This window comes from Pygocentrus nattereri, chromosome 11 (assembly GCF_015220715.1).
Source record: "Pygocentrus nattereri isolate fPygNat1 chromosome 11, fPygNat1.pri, whole genome shotgun sequence".
NCBI classification, from domain to species: Eukaryota; Metazoa; Chordata; class Actinopteri; order Characiformes; family Serrasalmidae; genus Pygocentrus; species Pygocentrus nattereri.
The window spans coordinates 20,681,875-20,698,298 of NC_051221.1; the positions used below are offsets into that span (position 1 = coordinate 20,681,875).

At 40.5% G+C, this 16,424-nt stretch overlaps 2 protein-coding genes across 2 annotated transcripts in view; one reads left to right on the top strand and one right to left on the bottom strand.

The window, feature by feature from the left end:
* mrpl23 (mitochondrial ribosomal protein L23) overlaps window positions 1–3,843 on the bottom strand; it is a 41,405-nt gene extending 37,562 nt beyond the window's left edge. The window contains exon 1 of the mRNA XM_017717528.2: window positions 3,713–3,843. The gene's annotated coding sequence lies outside the window, so the exon portion shown is untranslated. The remainder of the gene's footprint in view (window positions 1–3,712) is intronic.
* si:ch211-236l14.4 (SITS-binding protein) overlaps window positions 1,258–16,424 on the top strand; it is a 35,413-nt gene continuing 20,246 nt past the window's right edge. The window contains exons 1-2 of the mRNA XM_017717526.2: window positions 1,258–2,262; window positions 3,760–3,931. Of these exons, the coding sequence (XP_017573015.1) occupies window positions 1,792–2,262; window positions 3,760–3,931 (643 nt within the window). The 5' untranslated portion in view covers window positions 1,258–1,791. The remainder of the gene's footprint in view (window positions 2,263–3,759; window positions 3,932–16,424) is intronic.

The window sequence follows — 16,424 nt, forward strand, 5'->3', positions numbered from 1 at the left end:
GAGAGCACACAAGACACACACAGAAAAGGGCAACTTTTAGCAACAACATAAAGAGAAGCATTCAGCAGTCAGCTGACTGTGTGCAGTAGTTAGATAGCAGAGATGAAAAGGTGCCCAGCTAAAGTTCTCACAGCCTTATCCAGTGACCTGCCCTGTCTCTACTCTACATAGGGCACGCATAACCTGAATCACATGTAACTAATCTTCAGGAGGCCATTGCTTCACCTTCTCATATCCTCTGTCTGTGCATTTGTCTATAATTCTGATTGTTTAATTGTTCATGTTAATGTTTCCATTGACAGTAATTCCTGCTGCTGACACACTAACATTTACAATATATAATTTACAATGGGATGAAAATAGCTACACTGAGCTCAATCGATGTTGACAGACCAAATTCCATAGGTGCCATTTGGAGTTCTTATGCCGTCAATCGTCAATCTTCAGACTATCATGGCACTGCGGCTTTTTTTCCTCCTGAGCAAAATTCGGTTGCTTCCTTGGACATGTTCCAGACACTTGCTCAGCTCCATGCTTTTAGTGACTTGCAATAAATAATAGCAGATAAACTCTCCTCTAAGTAGATTTGCATAAATCAGCTAACCACACAGGTTCAGCAAGATTTACGGAGTGGTACATACACGATTTAAAGGAGTTACCCAAAGTAGCAGTTGTTTTAAGTCTTCTTCAGTCAGCTTCATTACAACTTCATTAGTGTGTTTATACTTAAACAGGAATGAGGCTATCATTCATTGGGAATCATTCCGTCAGTCCTAAAATGTTTTCCAAATCTTTTGGCATGACCAGTCTAGAATAAATCTAGAGAAGAAGAGGATATTAGATTGTATATATTTGAATCGAGAGAGTGAGGGACAGAGAGAGAGATAGAGATAGAGAGAGAGATAGAGAGAGAGAGAGAGAGAGAGAGAGACCTATACAGAGAGATACAGTCCTATACAAATGATTAGACACCTGGTACCTGGTCAAATTACATAAAAGTAAGTTAAAACACTGCAAAAGTTTGAACTAAAATTTGACAAAGGTCAGGTTGCCTTTACGCACAGAATGGAACGCACCTGAACCATTAGGAAGTTCACCGCGTCCATTCATTCGCTCTGAGTTGGTTGCGGCAAACTAGATATCAAAGAGTCTTTTTTGAGTACGTAAGTCACGTGCAAAGCGTCTGCGCACCTATAAGCCAATGGCAGACGCGCGTTTTGGCGAGAGCGCGCCTGGGGAAGGTGGGGGGAGGTTGGAGAAACGGGTCTTTCCAACTCTAAAACCAAGCCATTGTAACCCCTAAGCTATGGCCCGGGGTGTTCCTGAGCGCTCGGCACCCCCAGCCTCATTCCTCAGCACCTCCGCGAAGACGCTCTTGGCGGTTACGTCAGAGTCGAACAAGAAGTGCAGGGCAAGCAAATGAGCGCGTAAAGGAACCGGTGGCAGGCATTGGTGCCAGGAGGCTGCTCACTCCTCAGCGACCAATGCCACAGCTCAGGCTCACTGCGCACTGCTCAGAGCTCAGAGCACCTCTCTCCTCTGGAGCTTTCCGCCGCGGGACACCGGACAGCCGGCTGGCTGGCGCATGACAGCTCTGCGGCGTAAAGGCTAGACAGCGAGGGCAAACAGAAATACAAACAAACAAACAAAACTTCTCGAGGAACTGCAGCCTGTCATGTTGTTGCAGTGACATGATGAGGCGGGTAGGAATTCCTGCAGGCACGCGTCGCATCTTCGCCTTCTGAACATCTTCTCTCAGAAAAAAGGAAAGAAAGCAGAAGCAGCAGCAGAATGCCCCACGCTCGCACCAGGAACCCCAGCCCCATCCCGGAGGTGACATGGGACACGGGGCTGAAGGAGATGAACGAGACGTGGAAGGGGGCCATCGCGTGCCTCGGCGTGGCCGTCTTCTTTGTCATGACCATCGGGATCATTTATTGGCAAGTGGTCGACCAGCCCAACAAGAACTGGATCCTGAAGGGGGGCTTCAGCGGACTGATCTGGGAGCGCAGGGCGAATTCTCTGCTCATCCAGACGCTGAGCGAGGACAAGACGTTCGTGGAGATCGACGTGGGGAACGTGGGCACCCCGGACATGGAGGTGCCCTTCGTGCGCAACCTGTGCTGGCTCAACAAGACCGAGTTCTGCTACACGTGGGACTCGGTGGCCGAGGTGAAGATATCTTTGGAAATAGCTGACGAGTCAGAGACCGAGTGCTACAGCATGACCTGGACCCCGGTTCACTGCCATGTAGAGCTGAAGGTAGAGTATCCGTGCTGCGCAGAGGAGCCTGAAGCTACACTCAAGGAGAAGTGCTGTTGCTTCAGTGATACCAAAAACTAACCCTAAGCAGTTCCCTAAGCGTGGAGCACATCCAACAGCTATCAGCTTTGAGGAGTGGTTCACTCAGAAGTCATTTTTGCCCGTTTTTGCCTAGTACCCTTGATGTAGTTGACCAGCCAAGACATGTTTGGTTTCTGAATTTTGCATCTTTAGTTCTGAAAGGCTAATATAACAGACATCTATGTCACCCAAAAAGATTTAGGGTGATACAGACTCACATTCCTTGGTAAATACATTAGCCTCATAGCTCTGGTGCAAAAAGTAAACTGTGGGCACCAAACAAGTCTTGGCCAGTCGACTGTGTTTGGAGGAAAAGGGGGGGGGGGGGGGCTATGCATTATTCTTCTGCTTTTTGTGATTTTTTGATGTAATATAATTTGCGAAAGCTTGAAAGTGAGACATGTGAGCAACAGCAAGTCAGCACAGATGATGTTACCAACAAAATACAATGAAATTAACCTCTCCCACCAAAAAAGCATCAGTGACAGTTAAAATCGAAATGCCAGTAATTAAGTGGATTTGAAATAAAATAAACTCCTTTCTTCTATAGCAATTGAAAATATGCGGGAATATGTAAATTTGTTAAATTTTGCTTAAGTAAATGTAAAAACTAACTTGTTGGTTCCAGCACTTAAACCCTTACAATGCCAGGGCCTGCTGTCAAGCCCAAAGTTTTATTACAGACTTCTATAACCTAAGAATAGCTCAGCATGTTTGCACTGGAGTCCCTGTAGTTACTAAATAATAATCCTTAGTAATTAATACGTGGATTTTAAGAGGTTATGTGTAATTATTTATGTGCATAATTATATGTATATATAATTAAGCCTTAGTAGTTTTAATAACAATAGTTTGGACATAAGCAGTAGGGTCTCTTCTCCACATCGCCAGACCTCTCTTTGTACTGCAAGGACTAAATCCCAAAATAAGTTTTCTGCATTTAATCCCTTCTTTTTTCGGTTTGTACATTCCCTACCTCAGTAATTCCCTCTCATGTGCTAACTCAGACTCCGGAGGGTACAGTCACGTCCTAATGCCTCTCAGGGTGATCTTCAGCACACTCTTTTACATATTAGTAACTACATATAGTTAAGTATCACAGGCTATGTCGTTTTGAATACTGAATTGTTGTAGAATTAAATTACAGCAAATTGACTATTAGCATAAATTCAAATTCTCTGAATATTCCTGAATATCTGCCATTCTAGTATCAAAAAGTTGCCATATTTGTCAATCTAATTTCAATCTGAGCTAAAAGCTGATATATCATTCACAGAGAAAATCTTCTGAAAAACAGTTAACTAATTTTCCCATTTGAAATGAACAGAAAGCCATTCTTATGTTGACGGTTAACTGTGACATCTATCACCTGTTAAAGTACTTCCCTGTCTTTCTGTCTGTCTCTCTGTTTTCCAGGACTGCTTCTCCATGGCGAATGTGTCATGGTATGGTGGGGCGAGTGTCCATACGCCCAGCTGGCCGATAAATGATATGGATGTTTCGATGCAGTCCTTCAGAGTCAGTGACCTGAGAGACAACCCCTCTGGCTTTGGCTCAGTCCTAGAGCGCTACTTCCTGGGCTCATCAGGTGAGCAAGGGTTGGGAGGGGCCTACATGAAGACATTTTCCCCTAAAAGATTCAGTCACCTGTCCCCATCATGCCTAGTGCCCACACCCTAATTTATTTTAAAAATAAAGGATCCTAAATGGGATCTTTGGAGCGATGCCATAGAAGAACCAGTTCTGGTTCTCTAAAGAGCATTTCCATCAAAGAGTTTCAGTTGAGTGCCGCATGCATCATAATAAACCAATTTTTTTTCTTTTAATGGAAAAGTTTAATGTAGTATGTAAACACTGTTAAAGCTTCAAAACATACTTTAGTCCATACTGTCCATAAATGGAAACTAAGCTGCAAAAAGGCCTGTTTTGAATTCATTGTTTTTGTGATGTCATGAAAACCAACACATTTACAAAAAACAACTATCTAGCCTACAGCAGTTCGGTCCTGCCCAATTGTGCTGTAGTTATAAGTGTTTCAGGCTGGACTGCTTTCTCAATGTGGCATGAGGCAGGACAGCCAATCAGAACAGAGTTAATTTACATATGTGTGGTAAAATACAGCCTCTTTAATTCTAAGTTCTGAGCTAAAAGAGTTGGCTGTTTTTTAGTACATAAACCCGCATAATAGTTGTATATAAGTGGGAAAAATTAAAATACAAGAAAAATGTAGAATATGGGCCCTTAAAAGATGCAGTTGAAATGTTCTTTACGGAATATGTTTATGGAAAAATTCTTTAAGGTTCTTTAAGGGTTCTTCTATGGCATCACTCTGAACATCACTCTTTGAAGTGTACATAAACAATGGCAAAAACAATCATGTGGACATCAGTCTATGGCACTGCATGACCTTTATTCCAGAAGAGAGGTGAGCTTCTGCTTATTAGGTAGAAAGAACAAAGAACATTTCGCTATCTAGCATCTTAATTTAACCTGTAGGAATTCCTCAACAGTTGTCTTTCGGTACTGTATAAAGCAATGCTGTGACAAACAGGCCAGAACCATGGTGATTATAATAACTTGGCTGGTTATTTTTGGGTGTGAGTTTGATCGGGTGGATGGATGCCATGCAGAGAGATGCAAATGGTTAATGTTATTCATTGAGGGGCATCGTAGAGACCCCCCCTCCCTCTGGGACTCCGGACCACTGGGCCTGCTATGAAAGGCATGTGTGGCTGGGCAGCTGAGCTCCAAACTTTAGTTGCGTGCACACAGACCCACACTTCCCTGACCACACAATCCACAATTCAACTATTAATAAGTGTACTTATGGTAGAAACTATTTGAGGTCTTTATTTGGCACGTAAACAGAGTGTGCCTGAGCGGGTGTGTATGTGCTCATGCGTCCAAGTGTGTGAGAGAGAGGCAGATTTCAGCAGCTAAAAGGTGAAAGTGGTAATCTGTGTCCCAGACAGCTGAACAGAATTAGATTAAAGCAAAGGGCATGACATCAGCTAAAGAACATAATTATCATCATGTGACACAAACAAAGGCCTATTATGATTTCCTAGATGATTGTTTGTACAGGCTTTTGGCCCTTATGTAATAGTGGGCGGAGTTAAACTGAAAAGGGTCGCATGATTTTAATCCCTTTTCCACCTTGCTAAAGGACAGCCATGATTAGCGAGACACATAAACCCCACTTTAATTGCCCCCCTTTATAAAACACAAAAAATGTTGAGCTCTTGGCCAAAGGCAGTAGGTTGCCAAAAACGAGCACACAGAGAAGTAGACGCATGGCACTGGACAATGTCCAGTGGTATAAGAAATAGCTGCCATGTTGTGAGAGGTTCTGAAAGTGACCCAGCTGCAGCCCGCTGATCAAGCGATTAGTTTGACAGACATTGATAATTGCTTTTTCCTCAGTCTCTTTCGAGAAGTTGACTGGTATGCTGTTGTTTATGGTTGTGAAATGAGCACCGTGACACCTGGGATACCCAGGAGAAGCATTTTTACCACTAGCTCAAGCAGTGTTTCTAGATATTGATGGGATATTAATGCTTTGAAAATGATTGCCGATGATGTATTATCTACTTGGATGGATAGTTGTAGTCAGCTATTGCATTCTTCATTTGTTTGCCACCCGGTGTGTCATTGCTTTTTGTTGTTTCTTCTTTTTTTATTTCAACATTTAATAAAAAATGCGCCAACAGAAACCAAATGAGTAATGAAGTGAATTTTTTGTTACAATAAAGCTCAGAACAACCAGTGTTGGCCCATCTTCAGGCGATTGCATTTTCGAGCCCCCCAAAGCCACAGTCAACCATGGCAGGGAGTCTAAGAGAGTCTAAATGGCCTTGCTTTCTCTGGGCAGGAAGGATGACCCTCCCTCTACCTCCATCACTCAGCAAAATATTAGCCAACGCTAGCTGACATAACAGTATTGGCAGTTAAGCCCAGTTCCAAATGGCGCACTCTCTGTCTTGCAGTGAACAATTACACGTGCATGTGAGTCCATAGGGTGCTCACGAGGGCATTTTATGCACCCTTACTGTGGCCTTCAGCAAGAATTCAAACTCAGCAGTGGCTTATTGCCCAAAACTCCGTGAGATACTGGTGAAGAACAATCAGAGTGTCTGGTTTCGTTTACAGCTATCTGACAAACGCTGGAGACATAAATATTCAGATGTGGGTAAAATACATTTGTTTGTAACATACCCAATTGCGAAAAAGTTGGAGCAGTAGGAAAAATGTAGATAAAAACAGACAATAATGTTTTTCAAATCCTTTTGAACTGTATTTTACTGAAACAAGTGTGCAAAGACAAGATATTTTATGTTTGAAGTATTAACCTTATTGGGGCATGTTTAGCCCCAATAAGTTTTACATCACCTTTCATTTTAACAACATTCAGTTATTATTTAGGAACTAAGGACACCAATTGTTGTAGATTTTATTTCGCATTATTGCTTGATAAACCCTTCAGCTGCTCAACAGTCTGGGGTCCTCATTGTTGTATTATGTGCCACATGCATTCAATGTGGGAAAGGTATTGACTGCACACAGGCCAACTGAGCATCTGCACTCTCTTACTATGAAGCCACACTGTTGTAACTTGGTCTTACTGAAATAAGCAGAGATGTCCCGGGAAAAAGACGTCGTCTAGATGGCAACATATGTTGCCTGATAATGTGCATGAACCCCTCAGCATTAATCTTCACAAATGTGCACGTGACACCCCTACTCCATGACAAACATTGGCTTTTGAACTTTGCGCTGGAAACAATCTGCATGGTCCTTTTCCCCTTTGGCCCAGAGAACACAGGGTCGATTATTTGCAAAAACAATTTGAAAGGTGGACTCATTAGACCACAGCACACTTTTCCACTTTGCTTCAGTCAATCTCAGACAAGCTTTAAAATTCAATGGCATTTCTGGATGTTATTAATGTATGGCTTCGGCATTTGTAGATACAGCAAAGCACTCTGTTCACTCACAAGGGTTGTCTGCAGTATTCCCGAGCCAGTGTGGTTATATTTGTTACAGAAGTGTGTGTCATTTTTTTTAATGCAGTTCCATCTGAGGGAAGATCACAGGCATGGAGTATTGATTTTTCGCCTTGCTCTTTATACACATATATTTCTGTGGTTTCTTTAAATCTTTTAATAATGTTATGGACTGTAGATGGTAAAATCCCTAAATTGTTGTGACTGTGCTTTGAAGAATGTTGAGGTCAGGACTCTGAGCAGGCCAGTTAAGTTCTTCCACACCAAACTCGCACTCCCATGTCTTTATGGCTTTATGCACTGGGGCACAGTCATGTTGGAACAGGAAGGGGCCATCCCCAAACTGTTCCCACAAAGTTGGGAGCATAAAATTGTCCAAAATCTCTTGGTCTGCTGAAGCATTAAGAGTCCCTTTCACTGGAACTAAGGGGCCAAGCCCAACTCCTGAAAAACAACACCACACCATAATCCCCCCTCCACCAAACTTGACACTTGGCACAGTGCAGTCAGACAATTACTGCTCTCCTGCCAGCCGCCAAACCCAGAGTCATCCATCAGATTTCTAGATGGAGAAGCATGATTCACTCCAGAGAACACATCTCCACTGCTGTAGAGTCCAGTGGCGGCACGTTACACCACTGCATTCGACGCTTTGCAATGCCCTTAATGATGTAAGGCTTGGATGCAGCTGCTCGGCCATGGAAACCCATTCCACGAAGCTCTCTACGCACTGTTGCTAATCTGAAGACCACATTAAGTTTGGAGGTCTGTAGCGATTGACTCTACAGAAAGTTGGCAACCTCTGTGCCTCAGCATCCGCCGACCCCGCTCTGTCATTTTATTTGGCCTGTCGTTCCCAATAGCTTCCACTGACAGTTGACTGTGGAATATGTAGTAGCGAGGAAATTTCATGACTGGACTTGTTGTGCAGGTGGCATCCTCTCACAGTACCACGCTGGAATTCACTGAGCTGGATGGGTGAGGGAATACTTGAAATATAGTGTGTGTGTATATATGTGTGTGTGTGTGTGTGTGTGTGTGTGTATATATATATATATATATATATATATATATATATATATATATATATATATACACACACACACACACACACACAAAAAAAAAACTACCTACAGGCTGGTTTTCACACTCAGTTAGTGGGTGAAATTGCACATGACTAAACTGGGGAGAAATAAATCTTTTCTCCTTTCCTCTTTACAATTCTTTTGCAGCCATACTACTTAGGAGGTCAAATCTTAGGGAAAATGAATAAATATTGAATTCCACTGTCTACTCACTGCTCTTATCTTTTCCCTAATAAGAGTGACTATAATAGGCCTACTTATAAGAACCATTGGTCATCTGTTTCAAGGCAGGTGATAAAAAACAAGAAAGTCATTGTTCTTCAGTTTATTGCTTTTTACATCAATCTAGATTTTGAGTTAGCTGATAGCATTAGATGAACATAAGGGGGAGTACATAAGAAAAATGTTGGTATTTTGACACATGAACCCCAGTATGGGTCATGTTATGATGATATAATCATTTGCCATTATTCTGTTACAGAAGACATTAAACATGCCCCAAAATACAGTGAATGCTGGGAGTTAACTGTATTGGAAAGTAAGTTCCTTTTGCGCCTGTAACGCAGTTTGCTGTAATCTGCACTGTGACAGCAGACGTTTTTCATGGATTCTCAATATGTTTATGTTTCAGTTCAGTAACCACGGTAACCTTTTGTTTTCCACCAGGCATTATTATCCCATTACTTTCCATTTTCCCTTAATATAAGATATGTGAGACTCAGAGAGAAGCATCTCCTAAATAAGATGAATTCTTTGGCATACTTTGAAGTTTCCTCAATTTATCATAGCAGATTAGACTTGGAGAGATAACTAAAGGTTGTTATCATGGCTAGTGCTCATGAGTGATGGTGTGCGGCGTCCACTAAGTAGTGCACCTGCCACTAAACCAGCCTGTCCAAAGGAAAGAATCAGGCTGTCTCTGCTTTAATGCTGTCTCAAAGTTAGGAATGGGATTTTAGATAAACTAATCCATTATGGCACAAGTACAGGGGTAGATTTTTTTGTGTTTTTTTGCAGAGCTCTGCAGATTTTGTTTCTTTAGCTGACTGTTCTTCTGGCTAATGGTTTAATCTTATTAGGAGGTATTGGGTGCAGCTCTGTAGAGAATTGTTGTGGAGAACCAACGTGAACAGAAGAATTCAGCATAAACAACAGTCTCTTTAAATCACATTGTTTTATGTTTGTGTCTGGGTAGGTTCTGATTTGTGATACTGCTGATTGAGCTAAATTTCCATGAGATTATATTGTGTTAAATTGCAGCACCATCAAAATGCCTTAAGGTGCTCTCTGGGAGCTCTGGGAGAAGATTTTATTGTGGAAAGTATAGCTCTACATGAACTACACAGTAACGTGTACAATAAAGCATACAGCTGCCACCTAAATGTTCTTGGCATATTTCAGAACAATTTTGATATTATAGTGTGAGCTCACTTTATTTCCAGACATTAGTTGGGAAAGCCATGATGTCTAGAGTTAAAAGCAGATCTTAACAATCTAGCTGACCTCAGAGAAACTGCAGCTGCTTTAACCCAGGGACATAGGCATCTGCGGAAGTCTTTTTATTATAACTCGCACTCAGTGTGCATTATAATATATTGAATATAGTCATCAGGCAATTTGTTACGCCACTGTTCAGGTCATTTGTAAAATTATCCAGAAAAAGAGACAGCAACACCTTATGACATGTTTTCTGCAAATTGTCCAAAAAATGTATATATAGAAGAAATACTAATCTTTTTGTACAGTGTCACATATGTGCTTCTTAAAATGTCAGCATCCCAAACTTAAAACACCTTCCTGTGTTCCTCCTGCTGCCTCTTAACCCTGAGCTTATTATTCAGTAACAACTTTTAATTATTCTCTAACTATGAAACCAATATGGTAATCATGTAGAGGAATGGAAGGGCAGGCCCATATACAGGCCTTGGCATTTAAAAGGTTAAATATACTATACTATAAACTTATAGTATTCTAGTTCTTGCACAACTTTTTTTTTTATTCTAGGCAGATAATGTAATGGATTTCCACAAAACTGAACTCTGTTTGCCCTGTTCATTCACTAACCAGAAGCCTCTAAAACCCATCTCACACATAGAATCTACAAATCATATCTTCAGTGAACATACCCATGTGTGTGGTTGGGTCATAAATAAGCATGTGAATATGACAGGTGTGCAGGCTGAGTCCATGTGGCGCACAGCAGGATATCTGCCTGCACTGTTTCCTTTCATTCTCTCTGACCACACATCCCAGTGAGGATCTACAGAGGTGTTCTTTGACCTCAAACCACTGCAAAACTCTATGACCAATCAGTTTAAAGTGCAGACTCATTATTGAGTACAGTGACTTGTTTAAAGCAAGCAAAGTTTATTTATATAGAGCTTTTTACAGCAGGTGTTGTCACAAAGCAGCTTTACAGAACAATCAGCATTACAGAAAGAAAATCAGTGTCCAAGCCCCCATGAGCAAGCCAGTGGTGGCAGTGGCAATTAAAAACTCCTTAAGAGCAAGAGGAAGAAACCTTGAGAGGAACCAAGACTCAGAAGGGGAACCCCTCATCCTCTGGTCGACACCAGGTAGCAAACACTGTTAGTATAAAGTATTATAGTACAAAGCAGGAAAAACAGGTGGGCAGTGGTTAATTTGATTAGTTTATGATTATGCAGCGGCAGCAGCAGCATCTGTGGGTGAGGATTGCACAACGTTGTACAGCAGGAAGCTCAATGGTGGTCAAACCGGTCCAGAAGGCTGGCGAGCAGTGGCCACCCGATTAAGGCATCAGCATCAGACAGGATGGGCATTCACAGGATGGGCAGCTGTTCAACTCAGAAAAGAAAGGAACAAACACACAGAGTGAGTTAGTTCTGTAATTAATGACAGGAAGATTATTCCATACAAGTAGAAGATTTTGCAGAAGAACTAGTTAATTTTCTTGAAGTCAGGTAAATGATTCCAGCCTCTCTGCAGTGATTATAATATTTTCAGGATTTAGACTGGCATCATAAGGCAGCAGGTTTGTAGAGTTTAACTGTGTTTCTGAATTTTCTGCCTAATTTTTTCTATTTTATCACTAAAGGAATTCATAAAATCATTGCTGCTGTAGGCTAATGGTATCTGGGGTTCAGTAACTGCTTTGTTCTCCTTTATTTTAGAAATTGTGCTAAATAGTAGTCTAGGTTAATCAGAGTGCTTGAAAAAGCGCTCTACTGTTATCTCTCATACTTCTTCTTCTTATTCTTCTTCCACACTTTTCTGCAATTAATACAGCCCAAACCGCTTAATGTACAGACTCCATTCAAACTGCGTTTCGAACTTCGGCGCTGTGACTTGTGCTCTTTTAAATAATATTAAGTTTAAAAATCAAAACTTCCCATAAGAATGAATGGCGGAACTTCAAATTCTCACATCAATGATGTCACAGCAGGCCACTCAGTCTCACAGACAGCTGACAATCAATATAATTATTATAAATAAATTTTCACCTAGAAACTCCATTTCAGTTTTGCATGGTAGAGAAACTTGTCCTTTCTGAAACCTCAAAATATCTCATCATGTTATCAATTAGCTGTAGAGTTATGAGCATTTGTTTGGCACTAGGCACAGAAAACTGCCCCTTTCACTCCCATGTAAATTTCTCAAAATCAGAATCTGCTTATTTCAAGATTTTCTCTGTGTTTAACTTGTCATAACTCAGACATTTTCTTCTCAATATGCACAACATTACACCAAAATAATCCTCAAGGGATCTTATCTCACACCATTCATCTAGTTCAGCGATACAGTAAACATTTCCTGAGTTATGACTGTTTGTTCAGAGGGTGCAAATCGGACTCAAACAAGGCTTCTCCACTAAGAGCTGCATAATAACAGAGTGACAGTTAATTTGAATGACTCTCCCCCCTCAAACACATACAACTCTTCCTCTCACACACACCACACAGACACACACAGACACGGAGGTGTTGTTCACCTACACAGAAACACACAGAAACACACACACACTTGCAGCTCTTTTCAAGCACTCTTGCAGTTCCTTCAGGAAATGCACATCTAGTTCTTATTGTTTTCTATGAGAGAGGAGATATAGGCTGAGCATGCAGTAGCAAGAGCCGTTCTATAGTCTATAAGGCTCTCTTTCCAGGCGGACTGGAGCACTTCTAGTTTAGTCAGGTGCCATTTTTGCTCTAGTTGTCTACAAGTCTGTTTTAAAGCTCGAGTATGATCATTATACCAAGGGGTGAGTTTTATGCCTTACTATTTGACTTTTTAATGGGGCCACACTATCTAGCATAGATCAAAAAGTATCCTCTAAGAACTTGGTCATAATATCTGACTCGGTAGGATTTGATGGACAGCTGACAGAAGATGATAATTGAGGAAGGTTTCTGATAAAGCTACCAGCTGTGGAGGAAGTTATAGTCCACTTTACATGACATGGTGATGAACACACATTACCACTAAAGCAAATTTCATATGAGATTCAGTAATGGTCTGAGATGGCTGTGCTCTGGGGGAGAGCGGCAAAGTTATCTACGTCTACACCAAAGGTCAGTATTAAGTCTAGAGTGTGGTTGTGGTAGTGTATGGGCCCCTTTATAACTTGGGTGAAACCTACGGAGTCTATAATAGATATAAACGCCTTACTTAGTGCATCTTGAGGTTTGCCAAAGTGGATATTAAAATCTCCGACAATTATTATTTTACTTGAAAATGTTATTAAACTTGATAGAAGCTCAGAGAATTCCTGTTTGATCTGAGAATACGGCCCGGGCGGCCTGTAAATTGTAATTAGTAAAAAAGAATGTATTTGTTTTTATATTTATTTGTTCATTGATCAAGTATATTAAGTAAAATAACTTCAGAAGAAGAGAATTTGTAGCCTACTTTCTGGCTCATGCCTAAAGCTTTAGTATGGATGGTTGTTGTAGCTGTTTTCATTGCTGTTGGATGCACTGTAACAGTTTGTGAGCAAGCAGGAACAAACATTCAGAATGCGTTTTAAAATAGCTAAGGGGCTTATTGATTTCTTTCATCAATAAGAGGCAACTAAAGTGAAGCATATTCCTACTCATATGAGCACATGTTTTCTTGCCTAAAATGGCTAAATGCCTAAATTGTGAAATGTACATCTTTGTAGGATCATGTTCTTTACATATCAAAATTAGTATGACAGTAAAAGTAGTAAAAATACAAAAGAAAGAAGTAAGTTATTGCGTTATTTATTCATGTAAAGGATTATAGGTGGATAATTCTGTTGGTGTGTAGGTTTGTAAGTCTCTTAGGAAAAAGGGAGAGGAAGACACCATTAAGCATTTATCTTTCCTTTAAAGCCCTAGTGGAAAATATTTCAGCAAAGCTGGTAGTATTTACTGTAGGGAATTGTTCTAAAAATAAAAGGCTGCTCACTTAGGAGCCCACCTTGGTCATAACTCAAGCTAAAAGTCTCTTAAATTTCACCAAATGACAGTTATTGATTCCCTCCTCTGCAGATTCCTGTATGTTACACACGTCTGGAGAAGGGGCCTCTAGGCTTTTGAAGGCTCGTAGGTAAAAAGCTCTTTCTGACTCCTTTAACTCAGCACATTATTGATACCAAAAATAGAACCATGTGCAGGTCTACACAACTTCACACACATACATTCTGTAGCCTGTACTTTTTCCACTTGATCTTCTTTCCCTGTATTTCTTTTTTGTCTTTAATCTGAAATGCAAGACATTTTTTTCATGGTCCATAAAATGCGCTGGGCAAACTTGTAGGGTATTTGTGGGCTTCCAGCCCTTGTCTATCGCTTGTATTTATAGTTTCCTTCCTGTAAATTTTGGTTTGAAAATGTCTCTTAGAGGAATCTCATATCAGTTATAAGAGAGAGAATATTTGTTTTAGTGTGCCTGATTTTTCCATTGACCATGGAACAGATTTCATATCCAGGAAAGTTGTAAAAATGTTAAGGATGTCTTTTTTGATATGCTTATCCAGTTTCTAACATTTGCACTGTCAGTTTTGATTCTTTATAAATGATAATAAAGAACACTTTTTCTTTTCTGATACTGATGCTGATAGTGAAACCTTGAATATCAGCCGATACAGATTATGTATACCACTTTTTTCTTTAAAAACTTAGTTGAAACCTTTAGTTGAAATGCCATTTTAGATGAACATCTATAAATAGGCTATCGTGCACAAACTAGTGTACTACCCCACCGGAAGAAATACACAATTAACATCACATCACACAGTATAAGTCTGTGATATTTTAGAATACAGAATTATACATTTTCTTCTCTGATATACATCCAGCATTTTGTGCTGATATTGGCCTAATATTGATACCTGGGATTAGATTGGTGCTGTGTTATCTATAGACAATATTTTGACTTCTACTCAAATATGTTTGTAAGGATAGGAGTCTACTTTAAACTTGGTTACATTTTAGTCACAAAAGTCACAACTACACATACTACAGTCACAAGTCACATACTACATTCATCTCTTTTATTTCAAAAACGTGAGGAGAATTTACTTTACCATGATATGAGCCCTTAAAGTAGCTTTTTGCTTTACTTTTGTACTTTTTGTTCTCAGGTTGCATTGTAAAAGTACTTTTTTCTTTATTTCACCAAAGTAACAATGCGTTTACATGATGTTTAGGCTATTCTAGTTACGCCCTTCACTTTTTTTTTTCAGTAATTTCCCAATTTCCCATGAGCTTGGTATCTAGATGTAGTACATGACTGCTTAAAGGTTTAAAGCAGAAAATTACCTTGGTCTCAGCTTGATACACTCTTTGGAAATGTGAGAAATGGCTGTGAAGGTCGTGTTAGAATTTTTTTATTTCGCTTTGAGTGAAAGTGTAGTGCTGCGTATGAGGACTTTGGGCCACGTTTGGCCAGTCTGAAGCGTATGGGGGGGGGTTTTCACAGTGTATTGGATTGAGTATGATACATGTGGAGGTATGTGTGTGTGTTTGCATGAAGGGGTACTCTGACATGGTTGAGAAATCTGAGAGGCAGTAGGAATTCCTGGGAGGGCAGCCACATCTGTGGACACAATTATCTGCTTCACATATTCTCATCATTTCATATGGGTGCAGGGATACGCCAGTGCGAGGTGGCTTTTGTGTGTGAAACTGAAACTCTTTTTAGGCTAAAATTGTGTTTAAATTTAAATTCTCATTGGTACCACTGTTATATGAAGCGATCTTCTGACCTGCTACACTGCAAGTTTATTCAGTTATTAATCTTAAGACATAATATTCAATGAACTGTGTAAATTATACATAATTGCTGTGAAGCTAGTATGTTTATGTAGTTATGAGAGTGATGAATTTACATGTGGACCCGATGGTTTGTTGCACAAACAGCTACTTGTATGTATAATAACGCATGCACCAGTAGACCCTTCCCACAGTGGAACACACCCAGTGCTATGAGGAGTAACTGCGGGTGCTTCTGCCACTTCTAACTACCCAGAGATGTGCTGATGTAGCCCCAGGGCCCCTTTCCCAACGTCACTACACTGGAATCTCCCCGATACTTCTCACCATGTCTCCTGATCAGCCTGCTTTATGGGGGCAACTCTAAAGATGGGACTAAAGATGTTCCCTGGCTTACAAAGTTTTGTTTTTAAATATTTTTATTTTTTACAGCCCAATGAATGTGCTTGTATGGACATTAAGGGCGTAGATTTAGTTTCAGAGGTGGGGGACACTATAAAGATAAAGCTCACTCACTTCTGCTGTTCCTGTTAGAAAAAAACAGCTGTGCTGGCCATCAGAATGGACATATGTTGAGTTTTTGATGCTGGTGTGCTGTTTAGACCATCCTGGGACCATGCTGCTCTTTGCTGGTGTTTTCAGCAGGGGCTACCTGCCTACCCAGAGCACATATACAAAAATAGCATTATATTGTTAGCTAATGTTAAAAATTCACTTTCAGTGTTGTGCCATTTTTAGACTCAAGTTATTGTTGACATGATTTCATACAAGTAGTATAG